The 18,153-nt window shown below is 43.7% G+C and overlaps 1 protein-coding gene across 1 annotated transcript in view; it reads right to left on the reverse strand.

Moving 5' to 3' along the window:
• Positions 1–17,941, reverse strand: part of LOC144753313 (trypsin-like) — a 43,093-nt gene extending 25,152 nt beyond the window's left edge. The window contains exons 1-3 of the mRNA XM_078641052.1: positions 17,875–17,941; positions 9,522–9,675; positions 9,302–9,443 (exon numbers count right to left, since the gene is read on the reverse strand). Of these exons, the coding sequence (XP_078497178.1) occupies positions 9,302–9,443; positions 9,522–9,675; positions 17,875–17,926 (348 nt within the window). The 5' untranslated portion in view covers positions 17,927–17,941. The remainder of the gene's footprint in view (positions 1–9,301; positions 9,444–9,521; positions 9,676–17,874) is intronic.
• Positions 17,942–18,153: the final 212 nt, after the last annotated feature.

The raw sequence follows: 18,153 nt of genomic DNA on the forward strand, positions 1-18,153 counted from the left end.
AAGGGTTTATCACAGGAAGATATATTCAGGAGCAGACCCAGCAGTTAATCGGTAACATCGATCTGGCAGTAAGTCAAGCGGATCCCTTGGCCATAGTGGCATTTGATGCAGCTAAGGCATTTGACAAAGTCTGTTGGGTATATTTATGGGAGGTACTTAGGATGATGGGCTTCGGCCCTATCTTTGTTCAAACCTTAATAAACTGTTATCAAGGTGCATCCGCTAAAATTCTGTTAAATGGTATGCTAAATACTAGTTTTAATATTTACAGAGGAACTAGACAGGGCTGTCCTATCTCCCCCTTGTTCTTTGACATCTATATAGAGCCACTAGCACAAGCTATAAAATTAGATGATGAAATCTCCCCTTTCCGTTCTCAGCAATATGGTAGTAAGTTGGCTCTGTATGCTGATGATTTGTTGCTATACACGGATAATCCAGGGGCAGTTATTCCAAGGGCTGAGGCCCTGTTAGTAGAATTTGGCACATTATCGGGATACTTGGCTAACACCACCAAAACCAAGGTGATGTGCTGGAACATCGATGGCTCGGATGGCACTACAAGTAAGGAGTTTAAATATCTGGGTATTACCATTGTCAAAGATCTGGATAAAATCCCCCAGAGTAACTTGAATGAGATCATAAAAGAAATTGATCGTACATTTGCAAGATGGAAAAATCTCTAATTGACAATCTATGGCAGGGTTAACTTGGCCAAAATGGATATCTTGCCCAAGTCGACTTACCTGTTTAATGCCATCCCCCTTAAATTCCCCAGTAAAGATATATGTAAAATCCAGAGTAAGATCGGGAGTTTTGTGTTGGGCTAACAAGGGGGCAAGGTTGTCCTGGAAAAAGCTAAGGCGTAGGCTCATCAAGGGAGGATTGGCCTTACCAGATAATAGTTGGTATTCAGTTGCATTTCAATTTAAAAACATCTGGTTGCTACTTGTAAAATCAGTAGAGACATCTTGGGGAAGATTATTGGGGGAAATGGCGAGGTCATAGAGGGGTGGCGGAGAAGCGTTTTTGTATACATTTGGGGCACCTAGGTTCTTCAAAAAGGTTCGGCTGAAAGTTCTTAGGGTAGTCCTTATGGTTTGGCACAAGGTTAGACGTAGATGGGGTATAGGGCATTACTCAGACTTAGCTCCAATCTGGGAATCCCCTGGGACTCCGTTATGTTTGAGGGATAGCCTCGCAACCCCAATAAAAAGGGCGGGGATTACTAGCTGGTCAGAGCTTGTGTCGGCCGAAGGTGTGTACCCATGGGAAGTCTTAAGAGCTAAAGTAGGTAGCGGCTTTTCTAGATTTAAATATTTACAATTGGTCTCCTGGTATGCATCAGAAAAGGAGGAGACACAAGGAAATTGGGAGATGGAGCAATTGCTACAACAATAATGTATTAAACGAAAGTAGGTTCCCTTGTGGTATAAGAAGTTTATGGCAATGGAAGATCTGGAGCTTCTCCCGCAGTATACAGTGTGGAACCAGTTGGCTCTTGAGCCTGTGTCTGAAGATTTGTATGAACCATCCCTGAAGCTTTTGTATTAATTTGTAAAACAAACAATTCTAAAAAAGAATCATTTCTTTGTTATCAATAGGCTTTACTACACCCCGGCAAAGATCGCAGAGTTTGCACCATTATCTGTCCCCAAATGCCCGAGGTGTAACTTTCTCAATGCCAATGATATTCACATCTTTTATGACTGCCCTGATCTTAGATCTTTCTGGAAGAAGGTAGAGGATGTTTTAAGTGGCATTTTTAAACTTAAAATCCAGGTAATATGTGGGGATGATGGAATCCTTGTGAAGTATTTCCAGCAGGTACATAGAGGCCTTTTGTTATATTTGATATTAATAGCTCGAAGAGAAGTTTGTAAGAAGGGGAAATCCTATCATTACACCATGCCTCCAACAAAGGGGGTGGGCCCTGAGTGGCTTAAGCATATGCAGCAGTCGTTGGGCGCTTAGGTACGAATTTTACGGCTTCTCTTTGAGAATTGCAGATGTTTATTGGTGAGATGAGGATCAAAAATAAATAAATATATAAAAGATTTTTTGCAATCTCAGACCAGAACTCTCTTAATGAAGGGCAAGCCCATACCATGTGAATAAAGTCTGCATTTGATACAGATCATCGTGGACAATCCGAAGAGGCGGTATGGTACATTTTCTGTATTATCAGCTCTGTGAGGTAAGCCCTATGTAATATTAACAGTTGTATTGTTTTCAGTCGATAATTGTGAGAGACTCGCCTGGGGTGTTCTAGGGTCTGAGCCCACTCTCTATCATCCAATTGCATAACTATCACTACCTCCCATTTTTGACGAAGGGTAAGTAATGGTTTACGCAGATTTTCCCTTAGCCCACTTAAAAGCCACCGGATCAAGTGACTCCCATGCCACATTATGTGGATTGCTTTTAATAATTGAAAGATAGGGGGTTCCCTTTGATCTACTAACCAATGCTTACGAATGAAATGTGTGATAGCTGCATGTGCCAAAAATAGTGTGTCTGGGACTGCGTTAGTCCGTACCAGTTCATCATGAGGCATCAAGTTACCGTCTAAGAATACGTCACCCACCGTCACTGTGCCAGTCTGTGTCCAGCTCCGTAATCTAGTAGATGATAGTATTCTGCACCTGGTGGGCAAGCCACAGAGTGGGATATTTGGGGCATACGGAGTAGGTATTTTCACATATTTTAATGCCTGTTTCCAGTAGTGGAGTGCTATGTGTAGGAGAAAAGGGGGATCTCTCACCCTGTTGGCCCCGGGACAGAACACTGCCTGCAGTGTTCCAAGTTGTAGTCACTCTGGGGAGTAACCAATTTCAAATAGGTTGTGGCCGGCCAACCAGTATGCCAACCATTGTAGGTGTCTGACGATGCAATATGCCTTTAAATCAGTTGCACCCATACCTCTCGTGGAGGGCGGCAATTGCATCTTGGCCACGGCTAATCTATGTCGACCTGTCTCCCAGAGTAGAGAAGATAGTAATGTATCAAGTGCTTTAAAAATCCATGCTGGAAGGGCTGCAGGGAGATTCACAAAATGATACAGGAGTGTGGGCAGCATGACCATTTTAGCCTGCTACTGTTAATGGTAGGTATTCCAGAACACAACCAAAGGGAATTAATAGACCTGACCCCATTTCCATCTATGGAGTCTGTGCCGGTCCTATAAATGTGTATTCCAAGGTATTTAAAAGTAGTGGGTTCCAATCTGAACTGCGATAGACCAAACTGCAGATTGAGCCCATTGTATGTATCATGAAAGGAGTATTCCACAGACTTTGAAGCATTAAGATGTAAGACGGATATCTCCCCAAACTGTGAAAATAAGGAAGCTATAGGTTGCATGTCTATGTTCAGATCTTTAAAATATAATAACATATTGTCTGCATAGAGTGATACCGAGTGGATTGCTGTTCCTGTGTGGATGCCATATGGGGGCATAATATGTTGCAGATGTTGTGCTAAGGGCTCTAATGCTAACATAAACAGTAAAGGTGACAGGGGGCAAACCTGCTGAGTCCCACTAGAGATATGATATGACGGAGAGATAGTGGTGCCCGTCCTGGTACGAGCTGCGGTGGCACTCTAGAGAAATTTCACCCAATTGCAGTATTCCGGGGTTAATCCAAAATTGGTTAATACAGCCATCATATCTGGCCAACTCAGGGTATCAAACACTTGGCGTATGTCTAAGGAAAGACATCCCGCTTGTGGGGCTAGTGTATGAGCTGAGTGTATCAGGGCCTGAAGATTGCAGATATTTAGTGAGGTGTTACATTTAGATATGAACCCACATTGATCTATATGTATCATTTTAGGTAGCAGGGAAAGCAATCTTGATGCTAATATTTTTCTGAGAATTTTATACTTTGGGGGCGATTCCGATTTCTGTCAGAAGGGCTCCGAAGGGCTCCGAACGATGGTCGGAGCCCTTCCGACTGAACCGGAGGGTGTCGCCTGTGTCTCCCGGATTCCTTTCCGATCGAGCCATTCTGACCTTGCAATTTTCACCCCGAGTGGGCTGGGTATGCTCAGACGTGAGTCCCAGGCTCTCCACACCACTGGAGTCAAGCTATCCAGGCTGATGAAGGCTGATAGCCAGAAACCGGTCCTTGGATGCTTGATTCCGGTCTGGGAAAGACATGGCTTGGTAGTTCGGACTGGACTGTTCCCATGAGGCACAGGGTCAGAGCTGATTTGCATATAGCCAGTGTCTAACCCAGGGTGGTGTGGAGTGCAAAAAAACGATGGATTTAGGCCCAGATCCTTGTACTGGGGTGAATGTATGACATTGTTCTACATTCTGTCCATCAACTGTGTTTTTTGCAATTTTCACCCCGAGTGGGCTGGGTATGCTCAGACGTGAGTCCCAGGCTCTCCACACCACTGGAGTCAAGCTATCCAGGCTGATGAAGGCTGATAGCCAGAAACCGGTCCTTGGATGCTTGATTCCGGTCTGGGAAAGACGTGGCTTGGTAGTTCGGACTGGACTGTTCCCATGAGGCACAGGGTCAGAGCTGATTTGCATATAGCCAGTGTCTAACCCAGGGTGGTGTGGAGTGCAAAAAAACGATGGATTTAGGCCCAGATCCTTGTACTGGGGTGAATGTATGACATTGTTCTACATTCTGTCCATCAACTGTGTTTTTTGCAATGCAAACCACAACCAGGCATAGTCGAAAAGTTGCCCACCCCCAAAGAAGGATAGACCCCAAAGCATACCCCCCCTAAACAGATTCATTAGTAAACTTTGAGCAACTCGCAGGGGCAGAAGTGACCGGCTGCAAACATATTCCAATATCCAGCATCAAACACCATGATATATCTGACATACCTCCCTTTGGGGGGCACCCCAAAATTCGTTAAACAATCTCTATGGCTGGGCACGGCCGTCCCCATATACCCATTGATACCGGGCTAAATATGGCAACTAAGGCTCCCTGAGGGTATAGGTAGCTCTGCGTAAAGCTTATACATTGTTAATGACTGACAGACAAGTCGTAATCCAAAAAAAAGACTTATTTAGAGCATAATCTTCAGACCAGTGTTGCACTCTCAGGTTCAATGGCCTACACAGCAATAGTTTAGGTAGCATCCACCACAGTTTTGCATTCTGTGCAGACTTTGACTCTATGAGAGGCAAGTAATGACTGTTTAAAGTCACTGTTTGTCTAGGGCTGGTTCCTCCTCTCTCATGACAGCTGGCGAACATGTGGGTTCCTTTTGATGTCCTCCGCTCTCCCGCTTCTTTATAAAACTGTAGAGCCTACTTTGGGTCTGTGAATATGCCTTACCATCTGCTTGTATGTGCAGTTTGGCAGGATACATCATATTGTATTCCAAATTTAGGTCGGCGGAGCTTCTGCTTAACTGGGGGAAACAGGTGTCTTGCTTCCTGCACCTGTTGTGTGAAGTAAAGCTATACGGAAATGTCCGTGCCCTCATGTCGCAAAGTATGCAGTTCTTTAGCTTTGCGTGAAGTAGTATCCCGATCTCTATAGTTGAGCAATTTGGCAATTATTGGCTTGGGGGGCTCCCGAAACCGGTCAAAAGACGCCCAAAATGTAACTCTGCCCAGGAGTGCAACCAGCAAATGTTCCACAAAGAGTTCCATGTTTGGAATGTTAGTCGATTCCACAATGCCCATCAGTCTTATATTGCTACGCCAAGATCTTTTTTCCAAATCTTCGGCTTTGGCCTGAACCGCATGCAGTAGCTTATCCATTTAGTTGTATGCCAGGGAGCTAGTGTTTCTCTGTGTCCGAAACTCATTTTTTTACCAAATCTAACCACTTAATGTGTTTGTCTAAGCACTCCGACATCCTATCCATGCGGAATGATAAAGCTCTACTTTCCTATCTATTTTGGTCAGACTTCGTTACATTGCCGCTAGGATTTATTTTAGCTCTAGATCCTCTAATGTCTCTCTAGCCTCAGATCCAGATTCAAATGCAGCTTTGTCCATGTCCTGCTGCCTGGCTGTCTTTCATGGCTCAAATTGTAGTTTAGATTGAGATTTATCAGTTCTCCCCATGGTGCAGGCTACCTGTACTGGCTTGTCTCAACTGGTATTTAACATGTGCATAATCAGATGCTCGAATCGCTATATCTATAGCCCGCCCTTACAACCCGCTGAAATGGAGGCCACCACGTTCTTGCTCTTGGTGGGAGGCTATCACTATCGTAGACTGTAGCGGATCTGTAGCAGGCCAGTGCTGTTCCACAATGGTTTGTCTACACTTCGCAAGCAAATCCGTCATGCACCTGTCACATCGGCTCAGCACACTGGATCTGCACTTTTCCCGGTGAAGGCAAACCGATGAAATCCAGCGTTGATCAGCTGGGTTTCCCCTCCCAGGCCCAGACTATAGCGTTGTTAGGAAATCCATGAGCTGCTCCCACCAGGAAGGAGCGCCACAGCAATCCAGAGCAGGAAAAATGGGTGGTAGGACGAAAGCAGCCCGATCCTCATGTAGTCCTCCCCAGATCACTAGCGATTTGTGGCAGCCGCTCCTGTTGTTAGCCTGGAGCAGCAGTGCCACAAGTATAGCAGCAATACAGTGGATCACAATGGCACTCACAAAAAGACCCGCAGTATTGTGTCCCTGACCGCTGGTGATCTATGCGATAGTGCGCTCTCTAAGCAGGGAGGCTCCTCAGAGGTGCTACCAGCACGCCCATTTATTGCATATTATCCCAAAGCGGGGGTGGCAAAGGCTGTGTCCACAGCAGGAGGGGGCGCCAGCAGAGTGGCAGTCTCCTACCTCCGCCACGGCCGTATGACCAATCCGGCCGCAACTCGGACAGAGGTGTCTCCGCAGCCCCACAGTCGATGACATGTTCCCACCAGCTCCGTGAACACTAGCAATTTCAGGCACCTTGGTGATCCTGCCCTGTCTCACAGGACTGAGGAAGCGATGTCCAAAGTGATTAGCAGGCCTGGGACTGACCTGCACCCAGTCTCCCTGCCTGCGGCAATGTGGCACAGGCCTCACTCTGGCAGTCAGTCAGGAGCAGTTACCGCCCGCCAGCTGGGTCCTAGGAGACTAGAAAATGGGAGCGCCAAGTCCAGAAGCACTTTGGCGCCCTCCAGCGAGGCGAGCAAACGTTATTCAATGTCTGGTACTACAGGATTATGGGAGCTTTACACAAATGCCGCCATCTTGGAGCCAGGCAAGCTCCACCCCCAGTTGTATTTAAAGTTACTAACTTTTAAGGTGGTCTTTTTGGTTCTATTACATCAGCAAGATGTGTCAGTGAATTACAAGCCTTAACTGTGAAGCCTCCATTTACTTCTTTCTTCCTAGACAAGCTGGTTTGAGAAGCTACCTTTCTGCCAAAGGTGGTTATCTACTCCCTCCTTACCCAGCCCATTAACCTTTCAGCGTTCAAAGAATGAAGAAGAAAGACTTCACTGCCATGACCACAAGAGAGCAGTAAGCTTCTACATGGACAGGACCAGTGAATTTAGACTGAATGCCCAGTTTTTTTTCGGGGCACTTTGGAAACATGAAGGGCAAGGCAGTGCATAATAGGATACTGACAAGATGGATAATTTTGTACTTTAAGATCTTCTAGGCTCATTACACCTGAGCCAAGACTTCCACTTCTGCTCTGGCTAAACTCTTGCCAGTTGTAGACATTTGTAAACCAGCTACCTGGGTGTCCCTCCACATCTTTGCAAAGCATTACTGTTCGGGCTCTGTGAGGAGGGAAGGTCACTTTGCTCGCTCGGTCTTTAAAGATTTCTTGTAATACCACCCATGTATCCATTTCCTGGTTTAAGGACTGCTTGGGAAATCTATTCCAAAGGTTAGAGATCTGCAGATAGAAGTATCTATCAGAAGAAAACGTCACATACCTTTGGTAACGCTCTCTCTGGTGGATACTATATCTACCTTCAGATCCTCACTGACCCAAACCTCTCCCTTTTGCATGGCTGGTTAAACCACATATTCACTTGAAATGCTTGGGATATGTGATGATGTCACTGGAGCCATAAAGCACCCTTGTTAGCAAAATGATCTCAGTTACCATCCATTGTCTTTAGTCTGCCTTCGAGGCAACCAGATGACACCAACATCCATAAGATAGTATGTTGAAGGTCTACGATCGGCTAAACACGCAACAGAAGCTAATTTGAAACCATGTGACCCATAAACTGGGGTAATGAGCTTGACTGTGTTCTCTTATTGTTCGACTGAGCATTAGCACTGGATGGATTGAGTACTCAGCTGTAGATATGTTCTGGGTTGTAGGGATTTTTGATGGGAACTGGATCCAGCAAACACAAGCAGATGATGGACGGAGTGCTGAAACTTTTTAGACACTCACCCCAGTCACAGATTTAGGTTAAGTCCATCATCGTTCTTTAGTTCACTTCACCACCCCAGTTCAGACCCAGCCATATGCAAATCAGTCTTGATCCTGTTCCTCATGGGACCAGTCCAGCCCGAACTGCTAAGCCAGGTCTTCCCTGGACTGGAAACAAGCATCTTGGGACCGGTTTTGGGGTAACACCTCTCATCAGCCAGGCTAGCTTGAATCCTGGGGCAAAGAGAGCAAGGGACCCACGTCTGGGCATACTTTGCCAACTTTGATTGATTAAAGCAAATACAAGAGGATGATGGATAGAGCGCTGACACTTTTCAGACACTCACCCCCAGTCACAGAACTGGATCCAGGACACCAGTACCTCTTTTCTCTGGGATTGTTTGTCAGTGCCCAGGAATGTTCTCAATGCAAATTGCTTTCTGCTCACTCCACAGAAGCTTCAAAAGTAAGGAGATATAAAGTAAAATATACACACAAACAAGCCTTCTCCCTTTATGCTCCAAGGTTTGGAATTGGGCTGCTCTTACTCTCAGACTCTCCCCATTCTGCAACACTTTAGAAAAAAAAAAACGAACTCTTCTCATCAAATCTGCCTTCAGCCATTTGACTCAAGTCCAGGCCGGGCTCTTCACCCTTTGTCGGTCCCCCTCTTCATATACCCCCTTACCTCAAAAATATGTTAATTTATGTATGCACAAACTCCAATTTCTAAATGCTCTTGTGTGCTGTCTGGATGTAAGTTTCACAAGGCACATATCCCTGCATTCAATAATGTGTAAATCCCTTCCTTGTCCTCTAGGAGGCTTGTTTGAAGTCAACAGATAGAGGCCTATGGGGTTTTCGCAATGGAAAAGTGTGAGAGCTATATCAATGACTTCAATGAAGTGCATTGGTGGAACTGCATATAAGGAAGGTGAATTATTATTGATGAATACCAAGCTGCACCTACTTTTAACAGCATGGCGTCGTAATTCAGTGTGTTCTTGTCGTATTGAGGGTGCAGGGCAACATCTATCACAGAGAATTTCTGTGAAGTAGGTTCCTGACGACTGAGGTTGTATAATCCCATTATGATGGTTAGTGTGTTGATTCTGGAACATAAAAGGAGCCATTAATTTTACGTACTTTTACATTTTATGGAAAGTAAAGAGTAATGTTTAGAAACATACGGGTACAAGCAGTGTGCAGCTGAGAGAACCCACTGGGGGCTTACAAGAGTTCCCCCACAATAGTGTCCATTTGGGCCCTGGATTGATGCCATGAACTTCACTGAATTCTTTGTCACCTTGTAACCTCCAATAATCCTGTCTTCGACATTTTCTCCTGCACAGAAGATAAAGCAACAGATAATCAGCACCTCTAGAGTACACAGGTAACAAAGACACCCTATCTGATATCTCACATCTCTTTGTAAGGATTGAAATGTACGATGCTTGCGTCAGTTCTGAAGAATATATTGTATCCTATCTATTACCTAATGGAGCTTTAGTTGTTAGAAAACTGCCTGCTCTCTCCCTTTAAACATAGTTAAATTGTCTCATCACTTAATGACATATATAACTTGCATAAATCCCCTAGTATATAGTGTAGAAAATGCAGTCAGGGCCTGGAAACTGATTGCCACCTATGAACTTTAGCTCCCATTGTTCCATTCACAGGATTGGCCTTTACAATGTGCCGTCATGCCTACCATGTATTCAATAAGGGCCTTATTGACATGTTTAACATTAGCCTAAAAAGCCTAATGTTAAACATGTCAATAAGGCCCTTATTGATGGGTGGTAAATCATGCTTTTAATAGTAATAAGTCACCCATAAGTAAGCCTTGTCACCCATAATGCACAGTCCCTGATATTTAAGAGTGGAACATATGTTAAATTAAAGTTGGCATGTTCTTCCAGTGACTAAACCTCAAATGTTTCTTTTCACTGGTAAGAGTGTAGCTGGATCCTAGAAAATGTCAAAGTACAGATTGGAACATGTAATCTGTACCTTTTGATAGAAAATGACCAAAATGGTCATTGAAAGTTGTTTTCATATTTATTAAAAGTCTGATTCATTGGTGGGGTCGGATTTTTTTTTCAAATGGCAATGCCTTTTTAAAATTGATTTTCACTTCAAATTAACACTACAATAACAGTGATAAACATTCTCTCTATGTCCCCATCATGAAAGTGAGCACTCAATAACCATCACAATGCATAGCAAATCGAAGATCAACCTTACACTTTGTTCCTGCTATCCTGCACCTTCCAGCACCAGATCAAACAGGTTGTGTTCTTCACATTCAAGCAACTTATTTAGTGTCTCCACTATCACTTGGTACAGATTCTGTTTTGTCCTCTAAGTGTTTGAATTCAATTGCTATAGGATCCCACTCCAAATTTTACATTGAAGACTATTATGCACCCTGCACTCAGCAGTGATCCACTTCAGAAATTCTTTTTCCCTGTGGCGCATGTTAGGGTGTGCAGTGTGCTTCCATTTTATCAAAATACATTTCTTTGCTACCGTCAGCCCTAATTCTATTATCTTCACTGACTATTTCGTGTTTTTAATTCTGGCCAGTGCACACCAAGAGACATGTCTGAATGTTGTGCACGCTCACATTTGTTAGTATTCTCAGGTTTGTGGTGATGTAATTCCAGAAATGTCTCATAGCCATGCATTCCCACCACATATGTGTATATGTGCTAGTGGTTATTTTACATTCCACCAGGTATCTGCTTGCTCCAGGTTCATCTTCCTGAGCATCACTGGAGTAATATACATTCCATACACACACTTATATTGGATACGTTTCAGTCTTGCTTTACGTGTGACTGTTTTGCAGCTTTCAAAAACTGTGTACCAAAATGCACCCTCTAATTCCTCGCCCATGTCCCTGTACCAGTGATTTATAAGGCATTATATTCTTTTGTGCGCCAGTGGGATCTATACTCTGGAAATGGTGGACAGTTTCCCACTCTCCACTAGCGACACCACCAGCTGGTTTGGCCTGTGTATTTCAGGTTCCTGTGGAAAATCTGATCATACCTTCCATATTGTGGCTGCAATCCATGCATACATTAGAAAAGTAGTGGGGGGAGCACCATCTGTCACTGAAGGCAGGAAATCCCATCAATGCTCCCCTCATAGACATCCTCCACCTGTCTGGGTTTTTTCCCTCTCAGTCCCCTCCCTTACAAATCTGGCCAGTTTTCGGAACAGCATTGTTATCTCACAGCTCTAACTGTGGCATATACATGCATTTATGGCCTTCCAACTTTTCTGCTATGACCCAGCCTGCAACCAGTGTTTGGAGATGTATAGGTGTATGCCTAAGCAATTCCTGGGTATTAACATGGTGGACAACAATTCTCTGTGGTTGATTAGATTCTTCAGCAGTTGGCTTACTGGATCTAGTGTCCCTTCAAGAATCCAGGGGACCACATATTGTAATTGTGTTGCTTGGTAATATTTCCTGAAGCTCGTACCAACATTCCCCAGGTCTCCCAAGGCAGTCTCCATATGTCCAGCACCATCCTGGCCCTTCAGTGCCCCAGTATAGTAATTGCAGCAAGTCATCCAACTTCCGGAAACACTTCTCTGCAATAAACGCCGGCATGTGTGTAAACACATTCAGAACCCTGAGGAGAACTATCATCTCAGTTAAAGCTATTCTTCCCATCAGATGCAATGGAAAGTGCAGCCATGTATTCATATTTGTCTCTAACTTACACAGCATTGCTTCCACATTCTAAATCTCTCCTGGGGCCTTACAAAGCATTATCCCCAGGTGTCTGAAAGAGGTAGTGATAATCTGAAACATTATGACAGAGACATCCTTCAACTCTGCCCCATTTATAGAATACTTAAAGGAATAATTCACATTCAAATGGAGCCTGCATATTCTGTCTTTTTTAATGTGCACTCTATGTTATGCCATGTCTCCAAGGTTTCTAGTATCGTCAGGAGAATGTCATCCACGTACAGAGTGATTATACTGTGTGTGCCTCCCAAGGAGATCCTGTCCCTTATATGCTGTCCGTAACCCAGCCACGCTAGGGGCTCAAATGTCAGTGCAAATGTCAGCAGTGACAGACAGCATTCCTGTCTAGTCCCCTTTGTATATGCCAGCTATTTGATAACATTGTACCTATTTAACCCACTCCGTACTATCTTGGTACAGAAGGAAATCCCTCTCATATCCCATAACTACGTAGAGTCTGTATCATGAAAGCCCAATTTAGAGTGTTGATGACTTTATGAGCATCTAGGCTCAACACTGCATCTTTTTCATTAGTTCTGGTCTCTTGGAACATGGCAGCTTCTACTCGGGCTCTAAGATACTTTAACACATTGTTGGAGGATGACGAGGTGGTTAAAGTATCCAAATTGTGTTGGGAAGAGATCCAAAGTAGTGAAAGGATGTGGGCAAAGGTCGTAAGAACCAGAATAACTGCAACCAAGAACCGCCATTTAAATAGTGGTACAGTTATATCTTGGCTCCCCTTTCCAGGCAAACGAGCACTAAGACAATCTGCTGCTATGGCGTCAGAATCGATCGATCTACGGTATCTAAAGAAGAAATCATCCATTAGCTTCTTGTTTGCTACATTAGGCCAGAAGAGTGTCTTCCCTTATTTATCACGGTTACCAGATTCAGGATTGAGAAACGAAATATTAAGGGCTAGGGCGGGCTGTAATCCAATCTATACATCACGCCCACATAGGATTAGGGTGCAGAATAATAGTGGGCTCTGCCCCGGCCCCTTGGAAGCGAAATTTACCCTTAGGCATATTTTTATGGTCTGCGTCTTTTATCTCGCAAATCAAATGAAGTTTTTAAGACCTCTGTTTTTAAACATGATGCTCTCCATAGGAACAAAGCGGTGGAGTTATTGTCTGGGATGCGTTATTTAGATGTGGCAGTTGCGTTGGCTCGGTTTTTACGATCTCTCAAACAAAATTTTTATGATGAAATGTAATGGGTTGGGGGGTTGAGGTAGCCAGGAGGTGGGTTCTTTTAAAGGTTTTCATTGTCAAGTGTGTTTTTAGAATGTTTTATGGACAAATGTCTAAATAAACTTGTTTCTGAACCTGAACCTTTGCCTGGGAGCTCCTGACTGAGTCCAGAGGGGAGGCCCCCTCAAGTTTTGTTAAGCTAGTGACTGCAGTCTACATTACTAAACAATATTACATTTTGTTGCAAGGTACAATGGATATCTACAGCATCAAACAGTCAACTTGGACTTGATATGTTTATTTACACTTCTTACCCTGTGTAACTACACATGTGCCATTATATGGAACTGTCAAGTTGATCAGCATATTTACCATACAACAGCCAAATGAAAATTGTGGGTTTTTTGTGTCTGCTACAGTGAAATTCTATTTTTTGCTTAGCTGTCTTATCCACTCTCTATGAGGTCACATTCTAGCAGGTCACTTCCTGTGATATCACCACATCATACATCTCACAGCATCACCCACCGCACAGACTATGATTTCATTAAATCCTTGAGTGGTGAAATGTCTTTCCAGTGGGCAAATCCATCCCCTGTCAATGGTAGAAAATGCATGGCAACATTATTTCAGGCTAAGTTAGAGGTAGGCACTACTCACAGCTTCTAAAGTGTTTTTGTTTTTTCTTAAAAAGGGGCAATACTAAAAGTATGTTTTGCTTGAGACAACATTGACAATAACCTACTCTTAGTTAGAAAGTACTACTTTAAAACATACCGAAAGGCATTTTTTGATGAACCTTCTTTCACATTCAAAGTAATGAGCAGTACCGAAACACTAAACCATCACATTGTTAGAAAGTTGCCTATGTCTAACTTCAATCAATGAATATTTTTCTCACTGCTTTCTAAAATCCGGTATATGATAAAGAATAACAAGATTCATAAAAAAACTAGAGTTACCACGTATAGGCAGTGAAGTTACCATGATGATAGCTTTGTATGCCATGAGTTCTCTTGCGGATTGTGCGGAATATGCAGAGTAGAACTGAAAGGGCCCAGCATGGAACAAGGTGTGCAGGCCCTTGGGAGTCACTCTTGCGTCTTCTTGCTGAACAGACAGCTGGTACTGATGGCAGCATTGCCATGCCCAGCAGCTTGCCAAAGCATGCAGATGACTCAACCCCACCATTGAGCCTAAGGATCGCAGAGTGGGGGAGAAGTGACCACCAGCAGAGGAATATATGATGTCAGACCGCAGACAAACAATCCGCATACCATCATACCGCAAATTTGATCCCGCAAGTACTATTGGGCCGCAAATAAAAAGAACGAATACTTTTAAAACGAATATGCCTTTAACACGCATGCCTTTACAACGAAAAGGCATGCATATTAAAGGTATACTGGTTGTTAAAGTAGTTAAGGTAAGTATGAGTACCCTACCCAACCCTACACTACACTGTAATGTAGTACCCCTGCACCAGCCACCCTTGACACACAGTCCTTTTCCTACATTTACACAACCCAGCACGACCCCCCAACACTACCATAAAGCACTTTACTTCCCTACACATACACTACAACACTACCTTAATACACTACCACCAGCATGACCTTACACAAACACTACAATACTACCCTAAACCACTACACCCCAGCATGACCCTACACTACACAAACACTACAACGCTACCCTAAACCCTAAAACACTACACCCCAGCATGACCCTACACTACACAAACACTACAACACTACCCTAAACTCTAAAACACTACCCCTACATGACCCTACACTACACAAAAACTACAACACTACCCTAAACCCTAAAACACTACCCCCAGCATGACCCTACACTACACAAACACTACAACACTGCCCTAAACCCTAAAACACTACCCCCAGCATGACCCTACACTACACAAACACTACAACACTGCCCTAAACCCTAAAACACTACACCCCAGCATGACCCTACACTACACAAACACTACAACACTACCCTAAACCCTAAAACACTACCCCTGCATGACCCTACACTGCAACACTACCCTAAACCCTATAACACTTCCCCCAGCATGACCCTACACTACAACACTACCCAAAACCCTAAAACACTACCCCCACCATGACCCTACACTACACAAACACTACAACACTACCCTAAACCCTATATCACTACCCCCAGCATAACCCTACACTACACAAACACTACAACACTACCCTAAACCCTAAAACACTAACCCCAACATGACCCTACACTACACAAACACTACAACACTTCCCTAAACCCTAAAACACTACCCCCAGCATGACCCTACACTACACAAACACTACAACACTACCCTAAACCCTAAAACACTACCCCAGCATGACCCTACACTACACAAACCCTACAACACTACCCTAAACCCTAAAACACTACCCCCAGCATAACCCTACACTACACAAACACTACAACACTACCCTAAACCCTAAAACACTACCCCCAGCAAGACCCTACACTACACAAACACTACAACACTACCCTAAACCCTAAAACACTACCCCCAGCACGACCCTACACTACACAAACACTACAACACTACCCTAACCCCTCTAACACTTCCTCCAGCACGACCCTACACTAAACAACCTCCACAACTCTACACTACACTAACACAACACTACACTACACTATAACTACCCCAGCACAACCCCCACCCCTAAAAAATTAACCCAAACCCCCTTACCTCTCTCGTCATCGTGGTTTTCAAAACGCAAATGGATTTACCATCCATGCCTTTACAACGTAATTCGTTGTAAAGGCATGCGTGATAAATGCACATGCGTTTTGAAAAAATGCGGCATGATGGTATGCGAGGTCAATGTCCTTGCAGGTAAATAGTATGCGGCCTGAAAGTCCGCGGGATAAAAAATGCGGGATAATAGCTGCAAACCCCAGCAGAGCGTGTGCACATAGGTCTCCTGGAAGATGGAGAAAGAAGACTGGGGCAGGAACTCCTTAGGAGAACCAGCATCCTATAGAATATGCCTTTTGCTGGACAGTAAAAGGCCAACATGTAAGGAAATTCACAATTTCCCAGTCAGGCATGGGGAGAGGGCTTCTGAGAATGTTGCTGTTGAAAGAGAGGATTGACTTATCTGACTCTTTTAAAAATTTGGTACAGTGGCTGCTGCAAGAAGAAAGACTTATCATATTACTTACAGAACATAACACATGAGATGACAGTCGGAGGTCTTTTGAGCAGGGAAGAATAGAAGACCGTGGCAAGGACTGACATGGAGCCGAGCAATGATTTGCAGGCCAAATAAAGAAATAAATGTTGGCAAAGGAATGTAAGAGCTTCCCTCCAGGACAGGGTCTCAAAGGGAGGGAAATTCTCATGGATATTCCCTTGAGCGCCTACCACCTTGTAGCCATGCTCTCAACAAAACAATCCCAAGAAACAAAGCAAAAGTCTACCAGGACCAGCGTTAAGCTGAATAAACTGACTGAGTCCACACAAAAATTGAAAACGAGGGTGGTGGGATTGAATGTATCACTAGAATTCAGCAAATTGGATTTCTGGAACTAGAGACTGAGATTCAGCAGATAAACATTTGGACTAAAGCCTTGAATAGAAAAACAATCATACAGTTGAATATACATAAAAAGCTGAAAAACATAGGAGGTCTGAAAAAGTTCACATGATTTGGTATCTAACTGGGGATGAAAGCAACACCCTTCAATTACTGGCTTGAAGAGCAACTGGGTCTTGTGCAGGAGGTCCCTAAAATTGCAAAAACGAATTGATGACAAATGTGTTACTTTCTTGGTCAGATTGAACACTGGGGTGAAAGGTGAGAAAAAATCCTGGATAAATAATCGAGGAAGAACAATAACACCTTTCATTAATTTGCTACTGCCAGATGTTAGCCAGGCAGTGGAGAAGATGAGAGATTAACTGAGCCATTAAGAGGTCATTCAGAGGCATTGTCGTAGAAGATAAGATTGTGTACCCAGGCAAACCAAGATAATCCTAGAAAGAGAAGCATTAACTCTTCTGGATCTCTGAGGTGGTATCCAGTTTTTGGAAGAATGACAGATAGACCCAACAGGAAATCAGCAGGATGTGCAAATAGCAGAAGCGGGGGGGTTACACTATTAGCGATGGAATGAGAGGCTGTTCTGCTGGAGTTTGCTTGGGAAGATGCCTCATTGCCCAGGGTTGAGTTTGTTCAATGTTTCATTTGGCCCATGTAGATGTTTGGGCTTCCCTTGGATCATTTTTAGGGTTCCAATGGTATGGAGTGCAGTGAAGGGGCAAAAATGTTAAGGAAGTAAGACTTTAAGGTACTACTTGTGCTTAACGTACAGCAAAAGTTGGAGTAATGTGGTGGCAAGAGAAGTCTTCGTGGAAATATGCGCTAGATGAGGAATACTTAAGCTGTGTGTACCACACTGGCAAAGATTGAGGAAAGTTCATTTGTGTTTTCTATGTTTTGCAATGTATAGGACAACAGAGGCTTGTTATTCTACTACATTTACTTTGTGTACCTAATAACAATTACTTCTAAAAAAAAGTACAGTCACCTTCAGCAATGATGAGCAAACACAAGAGCCTCAGAAGCCATTGGATCAACATGTCGACAGGTACCTGAAACAAGAAAAAAAACTTCACTTATGGGGTCTAAACTCCAGCTACCCTCTTCAGAAAAGTATTGCCACCATAGCGATATACCAAAAAGGAGTCCCTTTGCAGACCACACAATTATCTTCCAAATGTTTGTCTAAATTGTACTCTCTCCTAGTACAATTCAATGAAGAGCCATCATTTATCTACCACCTTCTAGCATTGAGGTCATAAGGTCA

The sequence above is a fragment of the Lissotriton helveticus genome, chromosome 5_1 (genome assembly GCF_964261635.1).
Source record: "Lissotriton helveticus chromosome 5_1, aLisHel1.1, whole genome shotgun sequence".
Classification (NCBI taxonomy): Eukaryota; Metazoa; Chordata; class Amphibia; order Caudata; family Salamandridae; genus Lissotriton; species Lissotriton helveticus.